General features: G+C 41.2%; 1 protein-coding gene across 1 annotated transcript; it reads right to left on the bottom strand.

Moving 5' to 3' along the window:
• Nucleotides 1–1,634: 1,634 nt before the first annotated feature.
• LOC123239335 (zinc finger protein 239-like) lies at nucleotides 1,635–2,792 on the bottom strand. The gene has a single exon (XM_044666613.1). It carries the CDS (start codon nucleotides 2,790–2,792, stop codon nucleotides 1,635–1,637), a length of 1,158 nt encoding a protein of 385 aa, XP_044522548.1.
• Between the last annotated feature and the right edge of the window lie 13,682 nt (nucleotides 2,793–16,474).

The raw sequence follows: 16,474 nt of genomic DNA, 5'->3' as shown, positions 1-16,474 counted from the left end.
GAGGGAGGAGACAAGAGGCTCCTCCCTGCCAGAGAAACTGAAATCTACAGGAAGTCTTGGCTGGCTACTTCCTGCCCAAGATGGATACCTAGGTTTGCCCTCAAGAAATAAAAGTTATTCCTTCCCTCTTCAGCCTTTGCCCTAGTATTCAGTACAATGATTCACCAGAGACTTTTGTATAGATATCAAAGGGGATTTATTGATGCCAGGGATAAGCTGAGGGAAAGGGGTTTAAGGGTTTGTAACTGCTGCTAGGGAGAAAGCTGGTACAGGGGGAAGGATCACAGGAGAGAGTCAGACTGAGAGGCCGGCTCTCTCAGTCAGGGAAGGTTTCACTACCCTGTGGTAAAGATATTTTATCAGATCACTAGATAAGGGGATGGCTTGATTTAGTTTGTCCTTTCTACCTACAGAAGCTAAAACCCAAGATGTCCAACCACCAAACCACCCTTCCTCCCAGGGCCCAATGGGGAAATTCATGGAAGTAGCAGGATGTAAAATGGAGAGGTCAGGGAGAGGTCTAGAAAGAACAGACAAGGTCCAAAATGCCCCAAAGGCAAAAGGCCCTTTCAGTTGGAACTCCAGGGATATTTATAGCCTAGCTCTAAGGGTTTTCCCATGAGCCCAGCCCCTAAGCTGGTTTAACATTCTAAACCTTTCTAAGTTACAGGCTGCTACAGTTGGTTTGCAAAAGCAAAAGCTTTTGCTGCAACCCTGCATTACAAAACTCCTCAGTCCTATTACTTCTAGTTTATTACCTAAAGAAAAGAGAAGTCTCAGTAGGGGCACTTTGGCCCAAGAGGAGACAGGCATGCAGAGTTCTTTGGATACCTGCCAAGAAAGACCAAGATGGCAGCAAGAAGGGAATAATGTTTCAATCATACTTTAATAAGGCACAGACACAGATGGCGGAGGAAGTACAGAGGCAGGCAGCATGGGACTGGGTTTGGAATAATGGAGAGAAGAAAGCATAGGTGGACAAGAGAATGGGGAGGTGAAAGGACAGAGTCATTTATATAATTATGGATTGGAGTTGGAAGTACATGAACAGCAGTAGGTGGAGGAGTGCTATAAGGGGCAGCAGAAGTTTGGGAAATCCCATTTTCATGGAGATTTGGTGGTGGGGGAAGGACTAACTCTCATGCATGCCACTTTTGTCTTGGATCATTAACATATATCCACATCATCTTTGAAGGTATCAGCAACACTTTAGGGTTAATTTATTAGCCTGATTTTACTGAGGTTCTGCTGGTTATTAGTGCTTCTCAGGTGCCCTTATCCTAGCTGGCTTGCCCTCATTTAGAACAGTCTTAGGATGTGGCCTCAGGTGGTTTATGAAACAGTTGGCAGTGGTTCCTATTCTCCCCTAATTTATGAGATAGTCTGCAAGTAACTATTATGCCCCTTCATTGATGGGACAGTTAGTAAGTAATGTCTAGGTTTCTCTTTGAAATCTTACTTCCTACTATGGTTCTCTTATATTAGCTATTTATAAACTTAATTATTATACTAACTGTGTGGGCAGAGTCAGGGGACCAGAACAAGATAGAATTTCAAAACACTGCTATGGTCAAGTATACCATATTTTTGGATCTGAAATCTACATCAGACCATACAACTCTGTCCATGATTCCTCATATTCCTAGGGTTTCTGTCCAATGAGAATTCTGATGCTGAATGAGATATGAATTCCTATTAAAGGACTTCCCACATTCCTCACATTTAAAAGGTCTCTCTCCAGTATGAACTCTCCGATGTTCAAACAGGGATGAGCTCCTACTGAAGGCTTTCCCACATTCCTTACATTCATAAGGTTTCTCTCCAGTATGCATCCTCTGGTGTATAATAAGGGATGAGCTTTGGCTAAAGGCTTTCCCACAGTCTTTACATTCATAAGGTTTCTCTCCAGTGTGAATTCTCTGGTGTTGAATGAGGTGTGAATTCAAGTGGAAAGCTTTTCCACATTCCTTACACTGATATGGTTTTTCTCCAGTATGAATATTCTTATGTACAATAAGAGCTGAGTTCTGGCTGAAAGCTTTCCCACATTCACCACATTTATAAGGCTTTTCTCCAGTGTGAATTCTCTGGTGTTGAATGAGGGGAGTCTTCCAGTTGAAAGCCTTCCCACAGTCCTTACATTGATAAGGTTTTTCTCCAGTATGAATTCTCTGATGTTGGTTGAGGCCTGACTTCCATTTGAAGGCTTTCCCACATTCCTTACATCGATAGGGTTTCTCTTCAGTGTGAACTCTCTGGTGGGCTATCAGGGCTGAGCTATGGCTGAAAGCTTTTCCACATCCCTTACATTCATAGGGCTTCTCTCCAGTGTGAATCCTCTGGTGTCCAATGAGGTATGACTTCCAGTTGAAGGCTTTCCCACATTCCTTACATTCATAAAGTCTCTCTCCATTATGCATTCTTTCATGATTAACAAGGTATGAATACTGGGTAAAGGACTTTTCACAGATCTTACATCTGTAAGTTTTTTCTCCTGTGTGAATTCTCTGATGTGGGCTCATTTGTGCATTCTGGCTGAAAGTCTTGTCCAATTCTTCACAATCCCAGGATTTCTCTACCCTATTCAGACTTGGGGGGTGTTGAATTAGAACTGGGAGACGTTTGCCCTCACCCTCACTGCATGCCTTCTTGGGTCTGCAGATGCCACGGTGGATTTTTTTGCCAATGTCAACACACTCATGGCCTCTGTGCCCAGCAGAAGTTTTCTTGTCCAGAATCACTTGCTTCAGACCACTTTGTTTCTTTGGAGTCTCCTCTGACAGGTTTTCCATTTGCTTCCATAACCTGATCTCTGGGACAGGACCAACCACAAAGATCTGGTTTCTGAGAACATCCCCAGGGAGTCTTTCTTCTAATATCTCTACTGGTCTTACTTCTTGCTTTTCAGCTGATTGCTGGTCCTTGAGTTTAAGATCCCAAGCTGAAATAAAATGGAAACAAAAGTTGAACCCAGAGGGCTAGAAAGCTCATCCTAGACAATATCTGTAAAGTGCTCTACAAAGCTGTCCAACCTGTACCAGAATCATGAATCCTCCTAGGCTGCCCTTGGGACTTCTTCTTCAAATAATCCCACAGAATGACATTATCCAACTTCAAAATCTACATCACCCTGAGATGGGACAGCAATCACTGAATGCCAGAGGTGGAAAGAGCCATTCAGGCACATTCTTCTCATTTGACAAATGGAGAAAGTGAGAGTCAGAGAAGTTAGGGGACTTGCTGAAGTGTGTATATCATTGTTGTGGGGGTGTTCAGACAGACTCTGTCCAGAGAGGATTATCCTGCCCTGTATGGAGAATTCACTCTTAAGGACTCCCATAACTTCAGAGGCCAGGAGAGGCAACTGGGAAAACCCCCATTTGGTATGTGAGATGATCAGTCCAGGCCTGCTAGATTCTGGGACTGATATTTTGTTGTTGGCCTTCTAGAAGGTTAGCATTAGCAAAGAGGGTTCTGGGGAGCACTGACCTTGCAGACATGGAGGGAGCTGGTGAAACCCCTGGCCCTCTGTGGAATTATGGTTGTGCCAAGTCCTGGGCTACGTGCTAGTGGCACACACAGATTCAAACAAAGCAGTGTGTCCCCTCAAGCAGATTATGTGGTAACAGATGGTTTTAGTACGTACAGGGAGTGGCACCTGGGGAAACCTGTTTTGTAGGAGGAACTCAAAAGGAAGAGAATGGAATCACAGGCCATTAATGACCAGGGCCTGCCTCGAGATGGGAGTGTTGGCTTGACTACTTTTCACAGAAGGTCTGTGGACCTGCTTGGATTGTTTCTGATCATTATCAGCCATTATTTCTTTGAATATCCAGAGCAGGGTTCTTATCCTGGGATCCATGACCTTTCTGAAAGCAATATTTTGGAAACTTCCAATAAAATCTATTTCCTTTGCAGTGCTCTGAGCATCTTATTTTCTGCATGTAGGAACATTACTCCAAGAAGTGGCCCATAGGATGCACCAGGCTGCCCAAAGGGTCCATGAAACCAAAAAGTGAAGAAGTCCTGTTCTGGAAACTTTTCCAAGGCTCAGCAGGCCTTAGAAGGTCACCTGGCAATGTAACCCCTTATAGAAGAAATAATTCTAGAGATTCATTTATCTCTGCTCTGTCCTCTCGCTACTGTCTCTCCCAGAGCTGGGCCCTGCTCTTTTTATCCCTTGATCCCAAGTCCCCAAGTCTGGAGAAAAGGCCTGGCTTGCTGAGCTGTAAGGAGAGATTCCTGCCTTCCAGACCCTTAGAGCCTACTGGGGTGTGCCTCCTCCATGTGGCCATGTGACCACACTAAAAGTAATATGTTTCCATCTTGCACTCACTTTGGCCTTTGACCACTGACGGTCATCCCCAAACTGCACCCACCTGTACCATCCAACGCTTGAAAGTTGGCCACATGGAAGAGAGCAGCAACTGGGTTGCTCTGTCTACTGGCTCCTAGCTGACTCCTGGGACCTTCTCTTTCACACAAAGAGGGGCTTCTAGCAGCATGGCCCAATGGATCCCACATCTGTGGTTCTTCACCTCCCTCCAACCAAGAGATGAGGCCTGGCTTGGGACCAGGAAGCCCTGCTCATGAGGAAGGAAGAAAGGAGATAGCTCTGCATGGGCTATAGGTGAGAGGGGGTCAAGAAAGAGAGAGGAAAGCTGTGGTGGGAATAAGGCCTGAGATGAGGATAAGAGGGCTCTGACTCTGAGAACCTGAGAGAGTCACAAAAACAGGTCATTTCCCACCTCATGGAGTCTAAGCTCCCCTCAGAAGCACAGATCTGTGAAACAGTCCTCACAATGAGCCACTGAGTTGTTGCTTCAAGATCCCTAGTTAACAAGGAAGCAATCTCTTCTCTGGGTCTTAGTGTCTACAAATATGACATGATCTTGCTAGGGTAGATCCTGAAGAACCTTGGACTGAGACTTAGGAGACCAAGAAGGCTAAACAATGTTTCTGAATTCCTGCAGATCATTACATAAACCCCACTCACTCCACATCCCACCCCATCCCCAAGTTTCATCCTAACTCTACCTGCTCCATCTACTGAGCCCTCTGGAATGCCTGTTCCATAGACAACATACTTCCATTCTTAAAACCATTCCTCTCTCACTGTATTAGCTCTTAATGAAAGCCAGCTTTCCCCAATGACACAGTCTCCCTGGCCTCCCTCTCCAGTCCTGACGGTGCTATTGAGGGCTAGAGTTGGAATTGTCCTTGCTTCCAATTGCCACTCTCAGGTTCTCTGAATCCTTCACTCATTAACTCTTCTTTTGAGGATCAGGTTGTTCCTCTCTAATACCCAATCAAAAGCCTCCTAACTGATGTCTACAGACTCCCAAGTCACTCCCTTACCTTCCTCAATGTGTCTAATACCTGGCTCACAATTCCCCTCCTCTCCAATTCCTGTTCTCCGACTAGGAAATTCAACATAAATGATTCTCTTTTAAACTAACTTCTCAGTTTCTCAACCTCTTCTATGAACTATTCCTCCACCCCACTTCATCCACTGACAAAGCTGATCCTACCAATCAGCCACAAATGTGCTGCCTCCAGAGTCAAGAATTCTGAAATCCCCTTATCTGACCATAATCTTTTGGCTTTTTGTTTCTCCTTCTGCCTCCTCTTACATAGCTCTACTCTTTATCCACGCAATAAGCTCAAATCCTTTGACTCCACAACTCTCTCCCAGGCCATCTCCCTGACACTGACCACTCTCTCTTCTTCTTTCCATCTTGACCCCTACTGAACCAGTTCAACACTGTTTTTTCCTTCTCTCTTGAATCTCCAGCCCCCTTAAGATATCTCCAATGATGTCTCAATGAGCCTCGGCCTTGAATCACTCCCTCCATCTATTGCCTTCATTCCTAGACACATGATGCTGAATAAAAATGGAGAAAATCACACAACCATTCTGACAGGGTTCACTACAAATTTATGTTACACAACTTCAATTACTAGGCCATGCTACTGTACCTCCCTTATCAACTTCCTCTCCCACCCTTCACAGCAGCTCTCATAGCTCCTCAAATATCCCATACCTCACTAACTCTCTCAGTTGAGAACCTTGACTCATATTTTACCAAAAAAAAAATTGAGACCATTCGCTGTGAGCTCTCTCTTCTCCCCTCTTCCTCATCTCCTAGAATTCAGGTGCATTTTGCCCCTATTCTCTTCTTTGTTCTTGTCTCATATGATGAGGTGGCCTTAGTCCTGACCAAGACTGACCCCTTTGACTGCTCAAGTGATCCCATCCATCTTGATTCCTCCAATAGATTGTCCCCTTTGACATCCCCACTTTTTAACTTATTTTCAATCTCCCCTATTTTTATGGCTCATTTCCTACCACCCATAAACAGACCAAGTCTCCCATACTCTGAAAATGTCCTCATCTGATTCTTCTATCCCCAAGAATTATTGTCCTATATTTCTTTTGCCCTTTGTAAACTCCTCAAAAAGGTCATCTACAAAATATGCCTCTACTTCCTCTCCTCCCACTGTCTTCTAAACTCCTATAATCTGGTTTCTGATCTTATTCCACCAAAACATCTCTCTCCAAAGTTACTAATACTATCTTAGTTACCAAGACCAATAGCCTTTTCCCAGTTCTCATCCTACATGACCTCTTGGCAATCTCTGATACCACTGATCACTCTTTCTTGATTATTTTCTTCTCTCTAGATTTTCACCTTCTACCTCTCTGTCTTCTAGCTGGATCCTTCACCAGTGTAGACCCTCTAATCATAGGTATCCCTCAGGATTCTCTCCTGGGTCCTCTTCTCCTCTATACTATAGTACCAGGTGATCTCATCAGCTTTTTGTGGATTTTATTACCATCTCTATGCTAATGATTCTCATATCTACCTTTCTTACCCCAGTCTCCCTGTGGATTTTCAGTCCCACATCCCCAACTGCCTGCCTCTCTGATATCTTGAAATAGCTGTCCAATTTTGTTCTTCAGTCATTTTTCAGATATGTCCAACTCATCATGAACCCATCTGATGTCTGTCTCTTGGCAAAGATATTGGAGTGATTTGCCTCTTCCATTTCCAGTTCATTTTATTAGATGTCTAGTCCTCATCTTAAATTCAAAATGTCCAAAACAGAACTCATTGTTTTTCTACTGTGTAATTAGAATCTGAACCCCAGAACTACAATTCTCAGCACCTCACTTTCCTTCTCACATTAGGTGCTGATGTAGGGAGGGCATAAATTTTGTGGAGTTCCGCCTATTGCTTTCTTTTTTCCTGAAAAGGCAGCGGTGGCTGGGTGAGTGCCAGCCAGTAGGTTTACTCACGTGGTTTTACTAAGCTTTACTTTCGTTCTTTTATTTCTCTTTCTTCAAATGATTACAAATAAACTTTATAAAATATAATACTTGGAGTTATGGGACAATAATTTAAATCTCACATTTATGGTGACCACGAAGGGATTTAGAACCCCTAATTCTCTCTAAGTGAGTAGATTAGTTTGAAAAAACCACGTTTCTCCTGCCACGGCTTTCTCGCCCTTCCCCTCTGACCAACTCCAACTGCTGCTGCTTCTGCCTCCCTCCCTAACTGCCTGGGGGGGGGGGGTCCTTGCTGAGCCTGCAGCCTCTGACTGCCATTGCTGTTGCCACTCCTCCTCCTGCAGCTGCTGCTGCTGTTGTTGCTGTTGCTGTGAGCCTGTCACTGCATCTCTTGAACACACAAGCTGGGGGTTCTTGTGAGCCATTTTCTGTGTGGCTGGTAACATATAAACCCCTCTTTTCCTTGCATTGCCTGTCCTGAGGTTGCTCATCCCATCCTGTTTTCCTATCCTGCCAGCTGTCTGCACTGATTGTAAGACCTCTAATAATTACCAAGAAAGGGTTGAAGGGGAATCCCTGTCAGCAGTCACTATCTACAGACTCCAGTTCTAAACCTCCTCATGGACGGTCTTCAGAGAGCTGATGGGCTACTCTATTCCCTCTCCTCTCTCACCCAAAACCCCAGGCCCTGTTCTAGATAAGCTGCACTAAACCCTCTCTTGGTTAGTATTAGAGGTGGTGGACTGTGACAAACTTGGCAGAGCCCAGGGACGGTCCCAGATCCAAATGGACCCAGACCTCGTCTTACAGTCAGTGCAGACAGCTGGTTCAGGATCACAAGGTTCTTCTCCAAGGGAAATACAGTACCCAGATAACAGCAAAGCAGCAGGCAGGATAGGATCAGCAACCTCCGGACAGGCAGCCACTCTTGCCAGGTATGTCCAGAGAGAGAGCCAACCCTCTCGGTTCCAGTCTAACCCCTCCTTCCAGCATTCCAGAATCTTTATCCCCTGCAACCATCATCTCTTACTATGACCGATCCTTTCCTTATAACAATACAGAATATATTAGATTAAATCAATATGTTACTTAACAAACAAAATAAAATCTTAAAACAAACAATCAACAAATACAATAATTGGGACAGGATACAGTCGCTCAGTGTCAGCAGAAGGTGCTCTCTTTACATGAGAGCAATGCTTTCCCCTTTAAATGACTTCCTATTTATCCTGTAGAGTTTCCTCTGTATATATTGGTTTGCTTGTTGTCTCCCCCATTAGATTGGAAACTACTGGGGAGCAGGGTCTGTCTTTTGGCTCTTTTTGCATATAAAGCTTAGCACAATGCCTGGCATAGAAGAGAGGCTTAATAAAACTTATATTTGTTTGGCTGAGTGAGTGTGTGATTGCAAAAAAATCACTCTAAGCTGGGGTGACCCTCAGCTGAGCCAATGAAGGGTTCCTACAGGTCAATGCTCCACATCTATGAACCCTGATACCCTCAGGGCAGACCCTCAATTTCCAGAAGGAAGCATCCTTACCCAGAGAGATCAGGTTCCTGTAGTTCTCCAGCATCACATCTCTGTAGAGCTCCCTCTGAACAGCACTCAAGCATCCCCACTCCTCCCAGGTGAAGTCCAAGGACACATCCCTGAAGGTCACTGCTTCCTGAAACACCAAATACCTTTATTTTTTTTTAAACCCTTAACTTCTGTGTATTGGCTCCTTGGTGGAAGAGAGTTAAGGGTGGGCAATGGGGGTCAAGTGACTTGCCCAGGGTCACACAGCTGGGAAGTGTCTGAGGCCGGATTTGAACCCAGGACCTCCTGTCTCTAGGCCTGGCTCTCAATCCACTGAACTACCCAGCTACCCCACCAAATACCTTTATGCTCACCCAGGGGTCATACACAGGGAATGAGAGAGGAGGGAGTGATGCACGGGGGGGTCAAATCAAGTGCTAGCAAACAGTAGAAGATGACCTCTTTCAACCTACAGGGGGGGTAGATGAGGAAGAGAAAGATTGGAAAAGAAGGGAAAGAAAGATCTTACATTGGAAGCAGGAGAGGGTTCCCCTGGTGCATGCTCCTATGGGGGAAAGGAGATGGAAGACTTTATACTGGGTGAGTCCTGGAGGATTTGGTGCCTGAAAAGTCTACTTGTTCTGGGGAGGGAGGGAGAGGTTGGAACTCTTGGGGTACTGACTCTTTGAGGAATGGGAGAACATTAAACTGCTCTCCTTATTTTTGTCCAACTCCTACCATTTAACCCTTACAAGCCTTTTTTAAAAATAAAACACTTAGTTTAATTTGAGAAGAAGTAGATAGAAAATAGAAAGGAGGAAAGTGAGATTATTATTTTAAAACCCTATGACTATACCTAAATTCCTAATACTAAATACAATTTCTAAAACCCTATTTCTTTTTTATTTTATTTAATTGATTAATTAAGAAAATGTTTCCATGGTTACATGATTCATGTTCTTTCCCTCCCCTCCTCCTACTCCCCTCCCATAGCCAACGCACAATTCCATTGGGTCCAAAAACCCTACTTCTAACTATCTTATGAGGACAGGTTCTTCTTGCCTGGCCAGACCAGGCCTATCTAAGCTACCCTATCTAAAATTGATTCACTAACTACCTATCTTATACTAATAAATCAACAGCCAACACTCATGACCTCCTTAAATAAGGTTTTATCCTCCAACTGTCAGTGGTAACTGCCAATTACTACTGTAATTGCCTCAGAGACAGGCCTCCTTCTCTTTCCAGAGGCCAAAGGTAAAAGACCTAACTGTCAATTGATTCCTTCCTTAACTCTCCCCTTGTCTCCTTGGTAACAGAATCTTAAACCCTCACACACAGACCCCTGTCAACTCTGCTTCACCTAGAAATTCCCCTCTCCTGTCTCTTAAAGAGACAGAGGGAGAGATTAAGAAAATCCCTTTAACAACTGTTTTTCATTTTCTTTCTTTTTCTTGCCTTAATTTATTTTTATGATAGAAATGTGCTTTTCATGACTTTTCATTTATAATAAAAATCATATTTTTTACCTTCTCAGCAGGTGGGCAAAGACTTGGAGGGAGGGAATTTGAAACTGAAAATTTTTTAAATGAATATTAAAAATAAGTAAATGAAAAAAATTTTAAGAAGAAGAAATCATAGAAATAATGAATAACTATTTAAGAGAAAATGATAATGATGAATCAACATACCAGAATTTCTGGGATGCAGCTAAAGTAGTCTTTAGGAGAAAAACATATCCTTATAATCACACATTAACAAAATAGAAAAAGAGAAGACTAATGATTCAAATATGCACTCAAAAAATTAGTGAGTCAAAGAATAATCCTAAAATAAGCATAAAAGAGGAGAGGGGTTGTTAGGTGGTTCAGTGGATTGAAAGCCAGGCCTAGAGACAGGAGGTCCTAGGTTCAAATGTGATTTCAGACATTTCCTAACTGTGTGACCTGGGCAAGTCACTTATTCCCCATCACCTAGCCCTTACCTCTCTTCTATCTTGGAACCAAAACACAGCATTGACTCTAAGATGGAAAGTAAGGATTTAAAAAAATTAGAAGAGAAATAGAGAAATTGGGAACAAAAATCCATAAATAATAAAACTAAAATTAAAAGCTATTTTTAAAAGATTAACAAAATGGATAAACCCTTAATTCATTTAATTAAAAAGAATACAGCAGAAAATCAAATCAATAAACTACCAAATAAGCAAGGTAAAGTCACAGGAAAATCAGAAGAAATAAAAATCAGAAGAAAAAAAAGAATAATCAGAATATATTTTGCCTAGTTATATGTTAACAAGAGCAGAAAGGTTGCTCAGTGGATAATAACAGGCCTCAATTCAGGAAGACTTATCTTCCTTAGTTCAAATCTGGCCTCAGATACTTACTAAGTGTGACACACTGGGAAGTCATTTAACTCAGTTTGCTTTAGTTTCCTCACAAAAAGCTGGAGAATGAAATGGCAAACCACTTGCTGTCTTTGCCAAAAAAGGAAAGCAAAACCCAAAAAGAGTAACAGTCAGATACAACTAAATGATAACAATAAAAATTGTGGGAAGCCAATAAGAGAATAGATAAAAATCTGAGACTCTTCTTTTGATACCTCTTATGATCCATACCTTTTCTTATTGGAAAAACATTATAGACTTATTGAAAAGCTTTGAGTTCTTAGCAGACCAGCATCTACTGAGTTAATGATTCTTCTCTTTGATAATTAAGAAGCCTGAACCCTAACAAACATTATTTAGATAAGACTGCAATACTTAGATAAGATTGGAGCCTTTAGTCTATTTGACCAGGTGTCTATAATCCAGGAGGACAGGACTCAATTAGTGAGCATCTCCATAAAATATTTCCGTTCCCAGAATTATCCCCTACTAATTGATGGTTGGAATTTGGCCATTGTCTTTGTACTTATACCTTTGCTCTTTAGACTTTAATGGGTTATGTATGATTTGTTACCCCTTCACAGCTGTGACTCTTTCTTTGTGTTTTTTGTTTGAAATCAGTATATAATAAACTCCAAAGCCCACAGAGTTCAGATCAGCATGGGCTAACCACTAGTCTAGTTGTTCTCATTTTCCTTCTCCTGCCTTAACAATCTTATGCCACCATACGCCACTCAGGATCCCAAAACCATATAGAGGCTGGCCCCCTATAAAAAATGCTAATAAAACAGAGAACACAAAAGAAATATGGAAATTCCTTTAAAAATTAAAAATACTAAAACTACTAAATACTAATACTAAAATACAAAAAAACTCTCTAAAATATTAAAATCAGAAGACTAGATAGAGATCAATCCCAGAAAAGGAAAGAAATCTAGTTGTCAAGGAACTACCAAAGGAAAAGATCCTTGGACCTGGTGGATTCACAGGAGAAATTTATCATACTTTTAAAGAACACTTAGAACCCATACTTTACAAATTGTTCTCAAAACCTGAGAAATAAAGGACCCTACCAGAATCCTTTTTTTGAGACAAATAAATCCCTAATACTTAAACCAGAGAGGATAAAATATAGAAAGAGAATTATAGGCCAATATCATTCATGAATATCGATTCAAAAATTTAAAGCAAAATCCTGTCAAATAGACTATAGCAATTTATTCAGGAAATTATTCATTATGATCATGTGGGATTTATACCAGGGATGCAAGAATGGTTCATCTCAAAGATAACAATCAACATAATTAATCATATTAAAACCCCAAATATTTCAAACCAAATGATCATCTTGAAAGATAAAGAAAAGGTCTTTTACAAAGTGCAGCACTCTTTTATGCTAAAAATCCAACCAAAAACAGGCAGAATGGGACTGGTTTTTAATATCATAAAATAGTATCTATCTAAAACCTAAAGATGTTGGACTGGAAATGTGAAAATAGCAATAAGAAAAGAGAAGGGAATTGAAAGAATAAAAGTAGGTAAAGAGGAGATTAAACTGTCCCTGTTTGCTAATGATATTATGATTTATTATAAAACTGGGAATTAAACAAAGATATTAATTGAGGCAATAGCTGTAATGATTAAATAATAGCTGGTGTATTGATAATCAAGCTATTATTAATAAGCTGTTATGTAATTGATCTGACTGTTGGTATTGAGTATTGATAGCTCTGATTGCCCAACTGTATTAATAAACTAAGGCTGTTGGGGTTAACTTATTTGCAGGAGGTTGATGGAAGGCAGGAAGCCAACTGTCATACAGATGGTGAATTGAAGGTCTAAGGCAGTCTAATTTATCTAAATATAAAAACCCAACCTCTACTCCTCACGGGGTTTCTTCTTGTTTGCCAAAGCAAACCTCCTTAAACTTACTCTCAACTACTTAAGATATTTGCTATCTAACTAAACACTATTCTAATTTATAAACTCTCTTTATCATATACATATATATATACATAACACGTATACATATGTAAAATCTTCATAATTTGAATGCAGCACCAATGTCTCCTCTCTCACTCCAAAGATTCCAACTGCCTATGTCAATTGAAATAGAAGTTGCTCTTCAGCTCCCCCTGTGGCTCAAAAGGGAAAAGCTCTCTGAAAATCAAACTCTAAACTCTGTTCAGTATATCTCCACTCTAAAATAAACAGTATCTAAAATCACTATATATCTTCTTTTGCTGTCAGAATAAGATCCAGTCATCTGCTCCCAAGTAGATTAGAGAGCCAGGCTTCCTCAGCAAGTCAGAGAGACTGGACCCCTGAGGAAGTTAGAGAGACTGGGTAGAGCCTCTCTCTGGCAGCTTCTTTTTCCTCAAGGAACTGGGGAGGAAAACCTCTTCAGTGAATAACACTCTTAACTTCAAATAGTAAGTCTTTGCTTCTTAACTTTCTTAAGTCTCTTTTTCTTATCTCCAACCTCCACCAACTGTCTCCCAGACCCAGAGCTCTATCCAATCACTCCTGTCCTCTCAGACTCTTAGAGAAGATGGAGCCCAGAATTCTTTGTTCCCTGGAGTTTATCTTTTTCCCTTAAAGGGTCCATAGCAGATATCTCTGTCTCCTTTCTTAAAGGGGACATTGTAAATGTGTACAAGCCCTTTCTCTTGGCCTAAAACTTTCTCTTAATAAAACTAAATAAAATCTTTATCATAACATAGCTTAGGCAAAATTTCAGATTAAAACATAAATTCTCAAAAACCAACAGTATTTTTTATGATAACAAAACACAAGAAGCAATAATAGAAAGGAAAACTCCACTGAAAATAACTACAAAATTCATAGAATAGCTGGTGATCAATCTCCAAAAGCACACAAAAGACTTGTACAGATTCAATTACAAAGTAATGGCTGGAGGAATATTCAGTATTCATGGCTAGGCCACTGCAAAATAATAAAATGACAATGTTATAAAAATTAATTTACACTTTTAATGCTATACTAATCAAATTACCAAGAGCATATATTATAGCGGTAGATAAAATAACAAAATTCATTTGGAAAAACAAAATATCTAGAGTATCAAGAGAAATTATAAAAAGAAGTAAGGGCAAAGGAGGAATAACACTTCTAGACCTTAAACGATAAAGCAGCAGTCATCAAAACCACCTGGTATTGATTAAAAAGTAGAACATTAGATCCAAGAAAGGACTCAAAAAAGAATAGCATTCTATAACCCAGTCTCTGATAAAGTAGAAAACATAACTTATCAATGGAAAAACTTCATATTTCATAAAAACGTCTGGAAAAACAGGAAAGCAGCCTGGCAGAAATAAGGCTTAGACCAACACCTTACACCATATTCAACAATATAGTCTAAATGAATACATGACCTTGATATTACAGATCATACTACAGAGAAGTTCAGAAAGACCAACACGTACTGACACAGAGGGAAGTCTTCAGGGCCAAGAAGCAAATCTACAAATGAACTATAGTAATGTAAACAGAAAGAAGGATGAGACACAAGAAATCAAATAAGTATAACAAAATGTTAAAGATCAAGCAGCAGGGCTCAAAAGAAGAGAGATGAGATGACACCCTCAAGGCATCCATTCATAGAGGGAGAGATCCACAGGGATTAGACATGGCATATATTTTCAAACTTTCTCAATGAATTGGTCAGATATGTAGATTTGTTTTCCTCTCTTAAAAACCACACTATTTGTCATATGAGATGCCTCTCAGAAAGGGCATGGCATGTAACTATGGTGATGTAAAGTACAAAAAATATCTGCAAAAAATTATTTTTAAATTAGTGAACATTTTAATTAATTTAATTTTAATTAAATAAATATATTGTCCTGGAGACGAGAAGGAAAGATCGAGTAAGGCAGAAGGAGAGGGGATGGCCCAGTACGGAGAAACCAGAAGAGCTGGGACCATAGGAACAGGCATTTATAATTGGAAGAGGCCTTAAAGTTCATCTAGTCCAACCCCACCTAATGTGCAGATGAGAAAATTGAAGCCCATGGAAGGTAACTAAGTCAGGTCACGTAGGATATTGAGAGCAGAGCCAGGATTCTGACCCAGCCCCTCAGAGTCCAAATCCTGCATTTGACTATGTCTAGTTCAGCTACTGACCTGCTGGTAGACACTGAGAAAGTGACTCTCTCTCTTTCTAGACTTCAGTTTTCAGACAACTGAGAGAGTTGGACCTGTTGACCTCCAAGCATCTTCCTGCATTGTCCAAGCCAGGGAGGTGGCTTCAGAGTCACACTCACAGGAAGGGCTGAAGTCAGGCTAGGCACCTGCTAGGTTCCTCACAGATTGCCAAAGGCAAGAAGCTCAGGAAGATAGCCTAGCCTCGGGCACCAGAGTGTCCTAGGGATGGAGGAGACCCCCCCAACTCACCTCTCCTCGTGTCAGCAGGACCCTGGTAGATGCTCCATCCTCCTCTGAATTCTTCCCTTGGTTGCAATCAAGAGACATCAGGCTGTGGGAAAAGAAAGTAACCACTCTGAAGGAAGCTGGAGGCTGGATTTTCAGTCTCTGAACCAATTAGGTGTGACACTTCCTGTTAGAAGTATTGTCGTACAGAGAGAGACACACATGTGCATGGTTGTGTGTACACACCAAACACACACACACACACACACACACACATACACACACCCCACATACATACACACTAAGAAGAGACATCCCTGGAATCTGCTAAGGTCTGAGAGTAAAGGTATGGATTACAGAATCATCTGCAAAGTGATAACTCAGACATGAAAGGGAAGGAGATCCCCAAAATGGAAAGTGTAAAGCAGGAATTCTTAACTTTTTGGGGTGTCTAAGGACATTTGGGCAGTCAATCTGATGAAATGTATGAATACTTTTTCATTCATTCATTCACACAGCTTTCAAGGTATGAAATGAAACACATGGAATTAAAATGCAAACCAATCATTCTGAGAATCAGCTATCAAAATATAGAACTTTTAAAAGTCTATGGACTAACAAACTGTGGTATATGCGGGTGATGGAATACTATTGTGCTAAAAGGAATAATAAACTGGAGGAGTTCCAGGCGAACTGGAGAGACCTCCGGGAACTGATGCAGAGCGAAAGGAGCAGAGCCAGAAGAACTCTATACACAGAGACTGACATTCTGTGGTAAAATCGAATGTAATGGACCTCTGTACCAGCAGCAATACAATGACCCAGGACAATTCTGAGGGATTTATGGTAAAGACGCTACCCACATTCAGAGGAAGGACTGCAG

Source organism: Gracilinanus agilis, chromosome 3 (genome assembly GCF_016433145.1).
Source record: "Gracilinanus agilis isolate LMUSP501 chromosome 3, AgileGrace, whole genome shotgun sequence".
In the NCBI taxonomy this organism is placed as follows: Eukaryota; Metazoa; Chordata; class Mammalia; order Didelphimorphia; family Didelphidae; genus Gracilinanus; species Gracilinanus agilis.
This window is presented reverse-complemented; position numbering and strand designations above follow the sequence as displayed.

Bases quoted from the DNA above. Each gene is read 5' to 3' on its own strand.
- LOC123239335 (XM_044666613.1), bottom strand. From the start codon at position 2,792: ATGGAAAACCTGTCAGAGGAGACTCCAAAGAAACAAAGTGGTCTGAAG.